The sequence below is a fragment of the Lytechinus pictus genome, chromosome 5 (genome assembly GCF_037042905.1).
Source record: "Lytechinus pictus isolate F3 Inbred chromosome 5, Lp3.0, whole genome shotgun sequence".
Classification (NCBI taxonomy): domain Eukaryota; kingdom Metazoa; phylum Echinodermata; class Echinoidea; order Temnopleuroida; family Toxopneustidae; genus Lytechinus; species Lytechinus pictus.
Genome location: NC_087249.1, coordinates 26,151,784 through 26,167,811, shown reverse-complemented (window position 1 = coordinate 26,167,811; position 16,028 = coordinate 26,151,784). Strand labels below are relative to the sequence as shown.

The following is a 16,028-nucleotide window of genomic DNA, read 5'->3' as shown; positions in this document are numbered from 1 at the left end:
TCAATGCATATACATTGGATCAATTCGTCTTTTCCATTTTTAACACCCCTCTCTCGTTATAAAATAGATTTATAATCATGACAATGCTAAGGGGAAAATAGCATGTTATATACCAACTTAAGCCATTTGATATGTAATAATCATGGAGATTAGAAAACAATAACACCTATCAAAACATTATAATTATAAAAGGGGGAAAACTTATGAAAATGTATTTCAATTCGTGAAATTGAATACCCAGTTTCCTCCCACGACATTAAACAATTTAATTAGACTGGGAAAACCTATAATTTACGAGTCCATTTGTTGCTCTTGGTCTCATCTCGTCTCTTCTGTTGACATTTGCCAGTTTCATGCCCTCTCTTATCATGGGTCACTCTTACCCCCCTCCTCCCCTTTCTTCACATGTGCATATTCTATCTGTCAACTCCTCTCTTCACATCGCCAATCTTACTCCCCACTCATCTCCTCTTCTCACATGCGCCAACCTTATTCCTTTCTCTTCATATGCGCCAATCTAACTCCCCACTCATCTCCTCACATGCGCCAACCTTATCCCCCTCTCTTCATATGCGCCAATCTAACTCCCCACTCATCTCCTCTTCTCACATGCGCCAACCTTAGTCCCTTCTCTTCATATGCGCCAATCTAACTCCCCACTCATCTCCTCACATGCGCCAACCTTATTCCCCTCTCTTCATATGCGCCAATCTAACTCCCCTCTCATCTCCTCTCTTCACATGCGCCAACCTTATTCCCCTCTCTTCATATGCGCCAATCTAACTCCCCACTCATCTCCTCACATGCGCCAACCTTAGTCCCATCTCTTCATATGCGCCAATCAGAATCTAACTCCCCACTCATCTCCTCACATGCGTCAACCTTATTTCCCTCTCTTCATATGCGCCAATCTAACTCCCCACTCATCTCCTCACATGCGCCAACCTTATTCCCCTCTCTTTATATGCGTCAATCTAACTCCCCTCTCATCTCTCTTCACATGCGCCAACCTTATTCCCCTCTCTTCATATGGGCCAATCTAATTCCCACCAATCTCCTCTCTTCACATGCGCCAACCCGATCCCCTCTTCATATGCACCAATCTAACTCCCCTCTCTTCATATGCGCCAATATAACTCCCCTCTTATCTCCTCTTCTCTTGCGCCAATTTCATCTGCACTCTTCACATACACACACACATACACCCTGCGCACCCCCACACACCGACCCAATATCACCCACCTCTCATCTCCCTTCTTTACATGTGCCAATCTTACAACACCCCCAAAAGCATGTTTTTTACAACTTTATTCGACCATCAATAAATAACCAATTTAATTTTTGTCGTGTTTTTATTGAAAAACAAATATTTCATACTCCATGAAATAGATTATTTGTTAGTAACACCGTCATTACATGATAGTAATTTTCTGAGACATGTTATAAGAAAAAATCCAAAGAGCCATAGCAGTATGAGAGGCAAACACATGGACACCTTTGGTATTTAAATCAATAATGAAATCATGTTTTCCTTTTTACCAGAAGACAAAAGTTGCTTCACACCATACCACATTCTAAATATCTAATAGCAATGAAAGAACTTCTGAAATAATAATAAATTATTAAAGCACACTAGTGAAAGACATAAACCAGGGTGGGCTACATATCATCCTCACCCCCCACCAAACGATAGTGAACATGCATTACATGCCCACATTATGTATCCGAGTGAACATTCTATTGAATTAAAAGGCATGGAGGAAATGACTTCACTGCTGACTCACTAACAATGAATATTGACGAATCTGTTTATGCAAGTTTGCAACATTCCATCACAATTATAGAAGAACATGATTGTGTAACATAAGAAAATGAGAGGGGTTTAATTATTATAGTAGAAAAACTACAAGAGGGTGTGAGGGGAGACAAAAAGAAAGGTTGTGATATGTGAAATATGGAGGGGAAAATAGTGAAATGTGGAAAGGTTTTGCACATGGTATGCTGTTCTCATGACTTTTTATTTGTACACTACAGTAGGAAGGAAAGTACTATATCATCTACCGGTACATATCAACCAAATGCTGCATGGTGATTGTACGTCACTGACTTGGTATGTTCAGTATGTACAATATATTGGTAGGCTTGGTGATCACTGAATGGTTTCATTTGTCAATCTCCACTCATGCACTGACATATAGTGCACGTGAATCAGACCATATCCTCTATGAGACAATGCATTATCCTTTATGACTATAAAACCAGAAACCAAACAGAAAATAGGACTCTGATGCAATGAACAACACAAAACATAGGCCCTACTCACAAAATGTAAAGTAATATGATACAAACTTGTAAGATATAATTTTCTGCCCATTTTGTCTGTTTATAATTATATTATACATAGACCCGTTCCTTCGAACAATCTACTTCAAAACCCCAATTACCAGTGCAAAGAATCCATTAGGGAAAACTAGTCATCAGCCTTTTATGCTAGTTTTAGAAATCACCCATGAAAAAGTAGATGTGGATAAGATGCAAAATATTTCTCTCAGATTCCACTTCACTCAGAATATTGACTAAAAATGTTCCCTGGAACCAAATTGTTGAAGTTGTTTTCATTTTTCTTTTCTTTTTGCGTAGTCTCAACTTATATTTAATTGTAAACAAAAATAACATCAAAATTAATACACAACATTACTAAGAGCCAGTGCAAAATAACAATGATCACAATAATGAATATATGTTTAAATAATAAAATACATTATAGATTTATCCACAAAATTACTACATCAGAGTGGTTCTATTGAGTTCCATATATCTTGTGTTCTCATTCAGAATGTTACAAGAAAGAATAATACATATTTTAGTCAGTGACTGATTTATGTAGGTCACTTCAAATATCCAAGCCATTTTCCCCAAAATTTGTAACATATTAATTAGGCCTAACCAGAAGACACATTTGACTTTTGTGTATAAAATTATGTCTTATTAGCAAGTCTGATATAATTTACATAGTTAAAACACTGCAGAGCCCCACTACAGAAAGTACACATGCAAAATAAATAAATGATGAAATAATAGTGTGTACTGCAAATCATGAATCTTCTTATGGCTATCAATTGATCAACCATGGTGGGGTTTCCCAGTCCCCCACTCCCATGACCAATCAAGACTGCACTACAAATGTGTAACTCATGTGCTACTTTTCAGCCTATCAAAATTATTTCTCTATATTTTGCTTCATAAGCTAACGTTCATAAATCGTACACATGCATGACTGCAACTTTTCAAGGTGTAAAACTAAAAGCTTGGAGATATTTCACAGCATTTTGTAGGCCAGAGCCGCCAGACACAACATAGTACAAATAAATATGATGAAATACAACTACATCATAATCAATAAATACATACGTAGTAGATTAGTAGTTTTAGTACATATGCATACATCATGATGCATGTAAATATTACAAAATACATATATAACATAAGAATGAAACCATAATTTCATGAAATCACAATCCCTATTCAAAATAGTACATGTTCGTGGATTTGAATATGAAGGTTATGTGCATTCATCCTTCATCTTGTTTCATATTAAAGGAGAATGAAACCCTTGAAACCAGCTGAATCCATATCAAAGAGAAAAATCAAAGAAACATATTGTTGAAAGTTTGAGGAAGATTGAATGAATAATAAGAAAGTTATGAGCATTTGAATATTGAGATCACTAATGCCATATAGATCCTCCAATTGGCAATGCGACCAAGATCTGTGATGTCACACACGTACAACTCCCTCATTACTTTAGTACTTATTTCACTTTTATAGAGTCTATCACAAGGTGAGGTTTTCTCTTTATGAGAGGACAAGTACAGAGGTTTCACAACATTATATCATTGATGAATCGTTTGTCATATGATTAGAATGAGCAAAAAGAGATGTTTTGGGGTATATTTTCAGTGTCCAAAAGGGGAGAGTTGTTCATCTGTGACATCATAGATCTTGGTCGCATTGCCAATAGGAGGATCTCCATAGCATTAGTGATCTCAACATTCAAATGCTCATAACTCTTCTATTGCTAGTCCTATTTTACTCAAACTTTTGTTGATCTTATTCTTTGATTTTTCTGCTTTCACAAAAGCTAACTTGCTCCAAGAGTTTCATTCTCCTTTAAGCTAAAAGCATCCTTTTCAAGTACTCATCAGAATATACGAATTGAATGTCATTACACTACAGAATCTATTTACAAGAACCTTTCAAAAAGGCTGATTAAAAAGGTGACAATATCATAGTTTTTGAAAAAAATGGCATGCACCTAATTTATCATAAAAAGTCATTTATTATGCCTTATCATATGTATTTCAAAAATTGGCATTTTCAGTGATTTTTTTAGCTGTAATGCTTACGGCAGAATATATCTATCTGGTTACCATTTCAGTTATAATGTAATTGAAAAGCTCATATCCATCCTTCTACCATCCCCGGCTTAATACGAGGTAGATATGTACATAAACAGGAAGACACATGATTGGTCAGGTACTACTATAAAAAAATATCTGGAGATGAAAAATCTCAAGGAAAGTGTAGGCCATCAATACAAACATGTACAAGCATGTATAAACTCAAGTCAATCATTAATCAAGAAATTGCTTATCTAGTACATGTAAATAAGTAGAATACTAATAGTTGAAGCATATACTTCTTATCTTTTTAATTACAACTTTTGCCAAAAGGAAAAAATAGTAAAGATAGACTTGTGAATGATATAAATGATCTAATAGTGAGATAAAAAGCAATTGGTGATTACTGCAAAGTTTAATATTTAACTATGATTTCACAAACTCGAGTTTATGCCTCCACCCTCCTGACTGGAAAATGGATATACAAGCAAGTGAAAATAAATTTAGTTTTCCCTCCACACCATATGTAGGGATGAATATGGACAAATGTCACCTTTCTATTATTCTTACCATTGACTACACTTAAAATAGATTTGAAGAGAAATCACAATGACTGTGATATGTAAATTTTTAGGGCACTTGGAAAAATGTGCAAATGTTGCAGATTTGCACCAATAGTACCAAATACATGCATGCAAACCTCATGAAGAAGCACATCAAACTATAAAAGACTTGCCAAACAATAAAATTCTGAACAATAACTAAAAAATCTACCCCTGACCAAAGTTCACTCCTTTTATAAGAAATATAAATTTAGCTTCAGACTCAGCTACTGTAGTATTGCCCAACAGAATTTATTCATACTTTATGGATTTACCCATTGACAACTTATTCTACACTTTATCCACAGATTTCATACATGGAACATAAGGTTCTCACAGCCAAAGGAATGCAAGAACCCACTACTCATAGACAAATTATCAAATCCCCTTATTGCCATTTAGAATGTAAGCAAACTTGTGTACTTTGAATCCTGAGAGGATGCACATCTTCAAATTCTCTTTAAAAAAATGATAGAGAGATGCTTTCATACTAAACATTTCCTAAATTTCAAACAAAGCAATAGTTCCACTTTAGTATATCTTCAGAGCCATGCTAGACAACCGAGTGCAGTAATGACTAATAAAGGCAAACTTATCCTCACGTTGACAGCTGGCGAGTTCACGTAATCATTGCAGAGATTGCTCGAACAACAGTACTTGCACGCGCCATAATGCTGACTGAGGCAGTTACTAGAGCCATCGCATGCTTCAACACAGCCTCGTTTCACGTTCCAGTAGTTGTCAAGATAGTTTCCGCCGGATTGAAACATTGATGTCTGATGAAAAAGAGACGAGAAAGAAAAGTGAACCAAGAAAGAATGTTTAGGTCTCTTTTACACATGATACCATCGACTCATTATACTGAATGCTATGACTGGCAAATTGTTACGATTCTGGGGATATTTAAAAAAAAAGAGAGAAAGAATTGTGAATCGCTTCACGAGCTGATTAATTGAAAGCTTGTAATACAAACAAACATGTACGCCAGTAAACTGGGATCTTAATGACCATACCTATACATATTTTTGCTTTACAATACATCAAAATTATTTTAACAAAGTGCATGCATAGAATAGAAGTTTCTGTCACTTTCATTCATTGCATGACCAATGAGCTAAATATGTAAAATGGATTACAAAATTTGCAAACATTTGAAAGTATACTTTGTGTACTTGTCCATTTGACAAAAAGAACCCATTTACACATGTGCCAGTTTCATAGTCAGCGTCAAGCAGTCTAAAACAAATCAAGAAAGTGTGTTCACACATACCAGAAAGGCAAGCTTGACACCTCCTTCAAGGCGGCTTGACAACCCTTGTTAACACATACGGTACGGCAGGGCCATTTGATATTGAAAGCGTGCGAGACCGAGGCCAATACAATAGAGATAGATCAATATTGTATCACAACTATTGCGCAAGCCAATGATCATGCGACTCCCGAAAGCCAACCTCAGTCTGCTTTGTGTTTGCACATACGAGGAGGCTTCATGCCGTAGCAAACCATCTCCAGAGGTGGACCGAAGTCAGGGCAGCTTCAAGGCGGCGTCAGTCCACTTGTGTGTTTACATATATGTTCAACGCAGTTTGAGGCCGGCCTAATGCAACCTTCACTTGTATGTGTAAATGGGGTCTCAATATATACACCCTAATAGTACTTACAAAACATGAATGTTCACATTCCACTGTTGGGAGTGTTTGCGATGCATTCCAACAGTCTGTTCCCACTGGAGAATCAACCTGTTCACACTGATAACATGTGACCATTTCAGCTCCAATCATCTCTACAGCTATATAAATAAATAAGTAAAAAAAATGGAATAAGAAAATCTCTGTGATAGTATTGGTTAAACCTGATTTTGAGTGATGACAATAGAACATTCTTTAGAAATGTCTTAGGCATAATGTATCCACTGGACAGCATTAATCTTGTACTATTAGGTTTTTTAAAATTTAGACCTGAAAGTCGCACTAATACAAATTTCACTGATGTACAAAATTAAACTGGCTCAAAATCGTAAGTTTAACAGAATACAAAATTATTATCACTATACATTTGTTTGGCGTCACCTGTGCCTGGGAGGTGAAAAGCAATCTGAATCACTATGTCACCTGCAAGACTCTCCTCTCATGTCATAATGGGGGGGGGGGGTGGGTGGTCCTTTGCTCAAGAAATATGTATACAAGTTGTGTTTTTCATTGACATTCATTGACATTCATTCACATATTCTATTTTCACATTTTTGTTTGACATTAACATTTGGGCTAAAGCTAAAGATTGAATTAACAAGTGGAATGCCTCTGGCCGTCTCACCTGCATCACGCGATTCAATATAGCAGCAGTGCTGATTTTGAAAACTACTATAACTCGCACAAGATGTTCAGTGATACTTGGTTACTCTTATTTCCACGTTTTATGAACTAGACCAATACACTTATAGAGATATGATGGCAATTCAACAAATACCCCCACGTGGCCAAAGTTCTTTGACCTTACATGACCTTTGATTTTGATCATGTGACCTGAAACTCGCACAGGATGTTCAGTGATACTTGATTACTATTATGTCCAAGTTTTATGAACTAGACCAACACACTTTCAAATTTATGGCTGTAATTCAACAAATACCCCAATTTGGCCAAAGTTCATTGACCCTAAATGACCTTTGACCTTGATCATGTGACCTGAAACTTGCACAGGATGTTCAGTAATACTTGATTACTATTATGTCCAAGTTTCATGAATCAGATCCATAAACTTTCAAAGTTATGATGGTAATTCAACAGATACCCCCAATTCGGCCAAAGTTCATTGACCCTAAATGACCTTTGACCTTGGTCATGTGACGTGAAACTCATGCAGGATGTTCAGTGATACTTGATTAACCTTATGTATAAGTTTCATGAACTAGGTCCATATATTTTCTAAGTTATGATGACATTTCAAAAACTTAACCTTAGGTTAAGATTTTGATGTTGATTCCCCCAACATGGTCTAAGTTCATTGACCCTAAATGACCTTTGACCTTGATCATGTGACATGAAACTCAGGCAGGATGTTCAGTAATACTTGATTAACCTTATGGCCAAGTTTCATGAACTAGGTCCATATACTTTCTAAGTTATGCTGTCATTTCAAAAACTTAACCTCAGGTTAAGATTTGGTGTTGACGCCGCCGCCGCCGTCGGAAAAGCGGCGCCTATAGTCTCACTCTGCTATGCAGGTGAGACAAAAACATGAGAATATAAGCCAATCCATTAATCTTTACAGCAAATACAGGGGTTTTCCCAAAATATGTTTCAACATTTCATAAAACTTACCAAACACTAGTACAAGTAAAACAAGACTGATGGCTCTCCTCATATTGGCAGCTGTTACTTTCTTTCACCAGAAAAACTGAAATGAATTAGAAAAGAAAAATATACCTATTTAGCAGACATGCCACGTCTCTTGCAGTAGGAGTGGGACTCCCGTATTAGGGACTTCTGCACACTCCCTAAACTCTTTCTGACTCCCATATCATAGCCTATCCTAAAATATTATACCCAACTCCTGGAGACCTCATGTCGAGTCACTGTTCCCTGCTTTAAACTCTCACACAGTCACACATACTTTGAACTTGGCATCTCTGCATTAGTCTAAGTTAGGTCTAGATTATATGTAAGAAGAACAAAAACCATGGAAAAAGTTAGCTTGTGTATGAACAGAAAAAATCAAATAAGATCAATGAAAGTTTGAGAAAAAATGAACAAATTGTTGTGAGCATTTGAATGTGGAGATCACTATTGATGTGGACATGGGGTGTTTTTTTTCTATGGGCGGACATACAAACTATAGAAGTTTCTAAAATATATCATTGATAAAGTATTTGTACAAAAGAATGAGCAAAATAGGTTCATTTTGGGTGGTCTAGTCTCTAGATAGTCTCAGCACATGTACAAAGAAAAAATGTATTTCTGTGCATCACAAATCTTGGTCACATTGCCAATGGGAGGATCTTAGCAAAGGAAACATACAAGGGCGATGCTGCCCTCATGATAGCCAATATTGCCCTCAGAATTCCCAATATTGAATAATTTGGCGACCATCTTATTTCATGTCACTGCAAGTCAAGATCTGCCACAAACAATATTTAAGAAAGTTTAGAAAATCAATTTTCGGCACTAGTGCAGTTTTGCACTGACCGCTTACCAACGTACCTCACCAATAGTTATTGTTTGCAAATGTAATTACAAGTCATCTAATCAAATTTTAAGGTCATTGTGCCATTTGCGAACAATTACTAGTGGTGAGGTATGCTGGTAAGCAACCGGTGCGAAACTGCATTAGCGCCTAATTTTCTACATACAGCAGATTTATGAGAAATGCTTTTCCAGCATAACTGCATATTTTATACGAAAGTAGACTTTGAAATGTGAAGAAAATAAAAAAGCCTCCATACTTAAGCAATTGCTCGGAATGTGGAAAATATCCCCTAATTAAAAAAAAAATTCTTATCCAGGAGGATCTTCAATTCTTCACTTAATATTGATCTCAACATTAAAATTCTTATTAAAAACTCATTCGGTAAGTTTCATAGACAAATGTGATTTAATTCAAAATTAAAAAAATATGCACAAATTCGCGCAATCCCAAAGGAGTCTTGCATGCACTGTGCCTGTGATTTTCCTGTGCACGGCGGCATGTAATGAACGCATGGGTGCCCGTACGTAGACAGTCGTAGACCTGTAGGTGTACCAACCATACATGTACGGTCATTTCATTTACATGTAAATAAAATCACATTTGTCTATGAAACTTACCAAACGATATGAAGCAAATTTCCCCAAATATTCATGAAATAGATACATTTGAATGCTGATTTTTCTTCTCGTTGATGAGCGTAGGAGCTTACTTGCAGATTTTTTGTTAAAAGAGGGTGCGTGATTTATATTCATATCAAAGACACTACAAGGGAAAGACTACCGGTAAGCACTAAATTTTATTAGTCCCACCATTGTACTTCTTTTTACCTCTGTGCATGGAAGAGACATGCAAAGTCACTTTCCAGGCCGAGGTAAGCAATTTTGCTCTTTTTTGTGTTTTAGAAAAAAAAATTAAAAAGAATCGCCACTCACCGGGAATAGCCCCAGTCAGTAGCCAAAGACTTTCGGCAAACATTATTTCTGTTATGAAGCGATGTTTACTGACTTCTCAAAAATCTACTGTGTAATCACGTTCGTAGTGCAAGGTCAGTACAGCTACATGTAACCCCGCACACTCATTCAATGAACAAGGTTATGATATAACCTTGTTCTCTGTTTCTATTCCCTGTTGGCTTATTTTCTCTTGTTCTTGAGGACAAATGCTTGATTTTTTTACGATGTCAGTTTCCATTACAATTATTCATCATATAACGTCTAATTCTTTTATTTTTCTACATTAAAACTAGAGATTGAAAATGGCGAATGCGTATTGTGCGCGAGTCATGCGCAATTCGTGTTCGCCATTTTGGATTCGGCAGTGAATTAATATGTATGGGGAACAGCGAACCGGCTTCAAATCACCGATTTTGAGACATTTACAATACAGAGCAAGGAGTGAGTCTGTGTCCGATAGTAAGTTTAGTCACTGTAGAGTACGCTTAATGTCTTTTTTTAACATGAAGTGTTACCTTTTTTACCAAAAAGTGACAGTTTGTCACTGGTTTTTGAGAGCGAGTATTTATCGCCCAATGGTTCGGGTACACTGTAGATGTAGCGGAGGGTAACGACGGTAGTGAAGTGTAGTGGAGCCTACACGAACCATCGCCTGAGGTATTTGGTCACAAAAAGTGACATTTTAATGAATTTTTTAAAAAGTTTTTGCTGTGTACTGCTTTGGCATACCATAGTCTAGATCTAGATTCTACATTTAGTACTGTACATGTAACGTTAGATTCTGCACAGGCAGGGTCGTTGCAGTGAGCAAGTGACCTTGTGAGTAATGTATAACGTTAGAAACAGTTAACGTTAACTTACTGGAGAGAAAAAAAGAAGTAGATCTAGATCTATCTGAATCTGAATAGTTGAGTCAGCAAAATGTCATTGAGAGACACATCCACACTAACTTAGTGAAGAGAGTAGCGCAACATGTGTGTTCTGGAATCACCTTTATGTAAGGCTTTATTTAACTTTGAAGTAAAAAAGTCTCAAAAGTTCCCCAATTAAAAAAAGTTAACAAACAGCGGCGTAACAAGGGTCGGTGGCCAGGGGGGCAAGAGCCAAAAATTTCCCGCTCATCATGGTATGAATAGGCGTAATGGTGTAATGAGGCAACTATTTTGAGGCCAGATATTGCGTATCGGGCAGAATTTATCTTTAAAAAAAGTTGCGGGCGAGCGAGCAAAAATTTTGACCTTAATACAAAAATCAAATTTTGTGATAGATTTTGACATGATATCCAGAGAATAATATATTTCACTCTTCTCTCTTTAGATTCCTTTTTTGTGGTCTGTATGCCACTGTGAACAGGATTCTTTGCGGCAGTAGCGTGGAGAGTAAAAAAAAAAAAAAAAATGAGGGGTGCAGTATAGCACATGTGCTAAAAAGCTGATTTATATAAGTCCCAAGCGAGCAAAGCGAGCAAGAAAAAATCACCTTTTCATGAGAATCTAACTTTGATTAATTTTTTTGACAAATGTTTTGACATTATATTCAGTAAATAAAATCATATCCTACACTTTTCCTTTGCTTTTCTTTCCTCCTTTTTTTTTCTTGTCTGTAGAACTTTTTTGGGCCATGGCCCAACCCTTCCATACGCAGTGCTGTGCGGTTGGGGTCCGGGTTGGAGCCCCCGGAACTTCTTGATATCAAAGCCATTTAAACCTCGCAGATTGCCAGATCAAATCACGGGCATATACAGAATATAGCTTTTACACAACACATTTATTCAACCCAGTGGCGTAATGAACCAAATCTTTTGAGGGGGCAAAACATATAGCAATGTGGGAAAAATTTGTAAAAAGTCGCCAGCGTGCAAAGCGAGCTGGAAAAAAAAAATGCCTATTGAAATTAAATTCTATGTGATAGATTTTTCTATTATATTCAGCAAATAACACATTTCATTCTTTCCATTCATTTCAATATACGTTGTCTCCTATAATTTCTTTTATTTCCTCTTGGGTGTGAAACCAAACCCCCCCTCCGCGCCTGTAAGCCAGTGATTGAACGGGGGGTGTTATAGAGCCATTTGAAGGTTATAAATGAAGAGCCCCTACTCGGCCCACTGGGGTCTGGGGCAAAGCCCTGGTAGCTATAAAATTTAGCAAGCTTATAGCACAATGTTGTATGCAATATGCAGTCCATCTTTCTTGACGCTCTTTAATTTCGATCGTCGGCAGCCCAGTCGTGTTATTCTTTTTCTTGTCCCTTTTCTTTGTTTTCCAAATAAGCTTTTGACTAATTACATTCTACCTTCGTTTCCCGCTATTGTTTGCCATTTTGTCGTCTTTTAATTTATTTCCCACCGTGCTATTGCATTACATAGGCCTATTTCGGAATGATTTGTTCTTTCTCAAATGTTCTTCTTTCGTACATTTTCCCGCTTTCCTTCCTTTTCAATTAACAAAAAATGTTTTTTCTTCGTTTTCTTTCCAAATCTTTAAAAAAATCATACCATCAGAAAGAGCATCAAAATTCCTATCAGGCACTTTACGGAAAAGTTTTTGGAATCAATAATAAATTTATAACAGCTCTCAGAAGCTAAAAATTTGGATTTGTGTGTGTCCATTTCTTAACTACAGTCTATGCCATGGCAGGAAAATGCTGAAAATTGACCGGATTTCATTCTTCTTTTTTGCAGCCATTAGGCCCCTAGATCTACAAAAATTTAAGATTTCTGTCAGTCTGAAGGTTATTTCTATTCAAATTCACAAAGAAAATATCACATTTTCTTTGTTCTCCAGAGACCAGACACCCTAGAAATTTTCACTTTTCCCTTAGCTTTCCTCCTTTCCCTTTCTTTCTCCCTCCTTTTTCCCGTTTTTCTTATATTTTCCCGGTGAAATCCACCAGGGGGGCAACTTGCCCCCCCCCCTCCTATTAGTTTTTACGCCACTGTTAACAAACAAAGTCAAACTTCAAGTTCATTAAACACAGAATGGATTTCAGATGACTAGATCTAGATTAGTAATACTAATACTTATACCCAGTTGTTGTGTGTCCGGACAGGTTGTGTCCGGACGATCAATTTTAAAAAGTCATTTGGAAAAATTTACAAGCGAATTTTTATCAATTTTTATTACAAAATGTTAGGAAATATTATAGAGAACAAAATAGAAGATGATTACAACTATCGGTAAGAGTTCCATATGCACCCCCCACTAAAATTGAAAATAAAAACATGGAGAAGGTTCAGAATAATATATCTAGCCCTAATATCGAACATATATGATGGGGAAGTGGAAATACATACCAAAATATGGCTTTATTCCGTCAAATTTCGAGCGAGATCTTGTGCGTGTAATTGTCCATAGACATCGGTTTATTTAGTCAGTAAAGGGTCTGCGAGTCAAGACTAGTCGAACTATCGGCTGATAATCGTAAAAATACCCTTTCCGGTATCAACGCTTCTCGCTAGCATAGCGGGAAAGGTAAGCAACAGTAAAAAAATGATAGAAAAATCTGAAGTGAACGAACCGGAAGTCTCAATCTTTTGTTATTTTTGGTGGGGGGTGCATATGGAACTCTTTCCAAACTATCGAATTTATATTTTTAGTGCAATCCAAAGACAAAAACGAAGGCTTCAAAAATTTATACTGTCCGGACTCCAGAGTCCAGACACGACACGACACCCGACCCCCCATCCTTATGATCCTAGACCTAGTACAACAGTAGGGGCGCTGGTCCGGGAATAAGGATTGTCTTCATAAACGAGGATCGTCTTCTTTAACACTGACAGATGCGTCCTCAAAAATAAGGACCGTCTGCATTTCCGCAAACGTTTCTTATTTTAGATCGGCGTATTGGCGATGCAAAAAACGGATTCTGCAATGATTTTCTTGATACATTTTACATTGACTTTGTACAGAGCCCTTCACATTATGAGCAATAAATCCTTGGGAAGACGGACAACCCATTAAAATAGACGGTGAACTAGGGTTATTTTCCCCCGGGAAATTCATTTTTGGCATCGCCAGCGGGCCGTTCTGTAACATGAAACCCCCAGAGCGCCGATGAAAAAAAACGTCCTTGAAAATGCAGACGACCCTTATTTTTGAGGACGCATTTTGTCCTCGTTTATGAGGATATCCTTGTTTATGAGGACGATCCTCATTCTCGGACCAGTGCCCCTACTGTACAAGTATGATGGGGTGTCCAAACTTCGCGCACTTTTCAAAAATATTTATCAGGCTTAAATTTGTTCACAAAATATTCATAATTTATACAAAACCAATTCAAGAAATAGTTACCACATTTACGGCAAGATCGTAAACTGTAAAATCATGGACGAAAATGTAAAGTAGGTCAAGGGGATTCGCCGGTATCGCGATCTCAAAATTCTATTCCGATCGGCGAATGCGCGCTGTGCTGAAAAACTGTTCAGAAAAAGTGTGACCTAACTTCGCGGACCAAAGTTTTTGTGGACATTTAACCAAAAACTCAAGCTCAAAAAATGAAATATTTATATCAGATTGATGGCAAAATGCTATAGAATCGGTTAGTACCACATTTAACTCACATTTTTGATAATTTCTGCTTGCAAAATGGTGATATCGTGATGCTTGTTGAAAATATCAGATTTCTTCAAAACGGGCACTAACAGTGACAAATTTGCCGATCTTTTGCCAATATTTTCATGAATACTGAACTCATCCTAAAGTAAAGAAACTTACACCAAAGGGTAATTTTAGGTCGCTTTTCACGTTGATGATGTCAGATTTTAAGAATATTGGCTAGTTTTTTAGATAATGACCGTCCGCGAAGTATGGACACGCACGAAGTTTGGACTCACTGCCATCCTACTTGGATCCGCTCTACTCTAGTTTAGTTATATAAACTTTAAGGCCATCTTCTAGGCCAAGGCCTAACGACAACATTATGTATGTAGCATTTTGCCCTAAAAAGCCAAAGGCTAAATGCGACTTTTGCAAGGTTCGTATATTGTGCTACTGCTACACCACTAGCTACTAGTACTAGTAGTACTACCTTACACAGATGTCTATGTATGGCCTATGGGACAATGAAAAACCTAGCTATGGCCAACGGAAACACACATGGCCTGGGTAACTAAAATGCACAATTCAAACTCAAAGAAGTCTCTCTCATTCATTTCCACTGTCAAGACTGTCTTATTGATCCTATCAAATTATTGTACTACACAGAATACAGTACCATACTTACCACTTAATACTTTGATCAAAGAAATAATCAAATCGAAGACCAAAATTTAGAGCCAGTTTTGCTTGGATCAGCTGTAAGTGTAAACCCTGGCTGTAGGCTGCTGTATGGAAAATTTTATTCAATATGCATGCATATCATTCATGCATGTACCGGCCTACCGGCAAACCGGTACGTACCGTATTACTGAGCCGGATATCCGTAATAGTAATCTCGGTACGTGGAATACCGGTACGTCCGTGGCGCCTAAACACCACAGACTTTTTAGTGGCACTTCCTATATAATTATGCGTGGCCTGCATGCACTGTACAGTTGGTGAGGCCCAATCGGTTCATTTTTAGCCCGGATTTGTTATGCCTTTTCCTTTTCTGAAGTTAGTGCAGTACGTGGTACCTCATACATCATCCTCCATCATTAAACTTATATCTGAACCCCCCCCCAAAAAAAGATGTTCATTAATCATAATGAGGAAACACCAAGATTTCTTTTCCATTGTGTGAAAGATGGCTTGCTCCAAAATGAAAGAAACATGCACATTAGAAACAGCTGTCTGATTTGAATATGTGACTCCTGCCAATCAAACAAATTGCTCTCTAGCTACCCAAATGTATCATCAATTCCGAACTTAATGACATTTTTAAAGAATTTATTTCATTGCATGATAAAG

At 37.2% G+C, this 16,028-nt stretch overlaps 1 protein-coding gene across 1 annotated transcript; it reads right to left on the bottom strand.

Moving 5' to 3' along the window:
• Nucleotides 1–1,333: 1,333 nt before the first annotated feature.
• On the bottom strand, nucleotides 1,334–15,461 carry LOC129262209 (uncharacterized). The gene is made up of 4 exons (XM_064100110.1): nucleotides 15,364–15,461; nucleotides 8,323–8,398; nucleotides 6,664–6,791; nucleotides 1,334–5,778 (listed from the first exon to the last, which is right to left on the bottom strand). Exons 2-4 carry the CDS (start codon nucleotides 8,363–8,365, stop codon nucleotides 5,545–5,547), a joined length of 405 nt encoding a protein of 134 aa, XP_063956180.1. The 5' UTR covers nucleotides 8,366–8,398; nucleotides 15,364–15,461; the 3' UTR covers nucleotides 1,334–5,544.
• Nucleotides 15,462–16,028: the final 567 nt, after the last annotated feature.

What these genes read in the sequence shown, in the direction of transcription:
- LOC129262209 (XM_064100110.1), bottom strand. Translation starts at nt 8,365, where the DNA reads ATGAGGAGAGCCATCAGTCTTGTTTTACTTGTACTAGTGTTTG. An exon ending in TTTACTTGTACTAGTGTTTG is followed by an intron (nt 6,792 to 8,322) that starts GTAAGTTTTATG and finishes TTATTTATATAG; the next exon opens with CTGTAGAGATGATTGGAGCT. An exon ending in AATGTGAACATTCATGTTTT is followed by an intron (nt 5,779 to 6,663) that starts GTAAGTACTATT and finishes CTTTTTCATCAG; the next exon opens with ACATCAATGTTTCAATCCGG.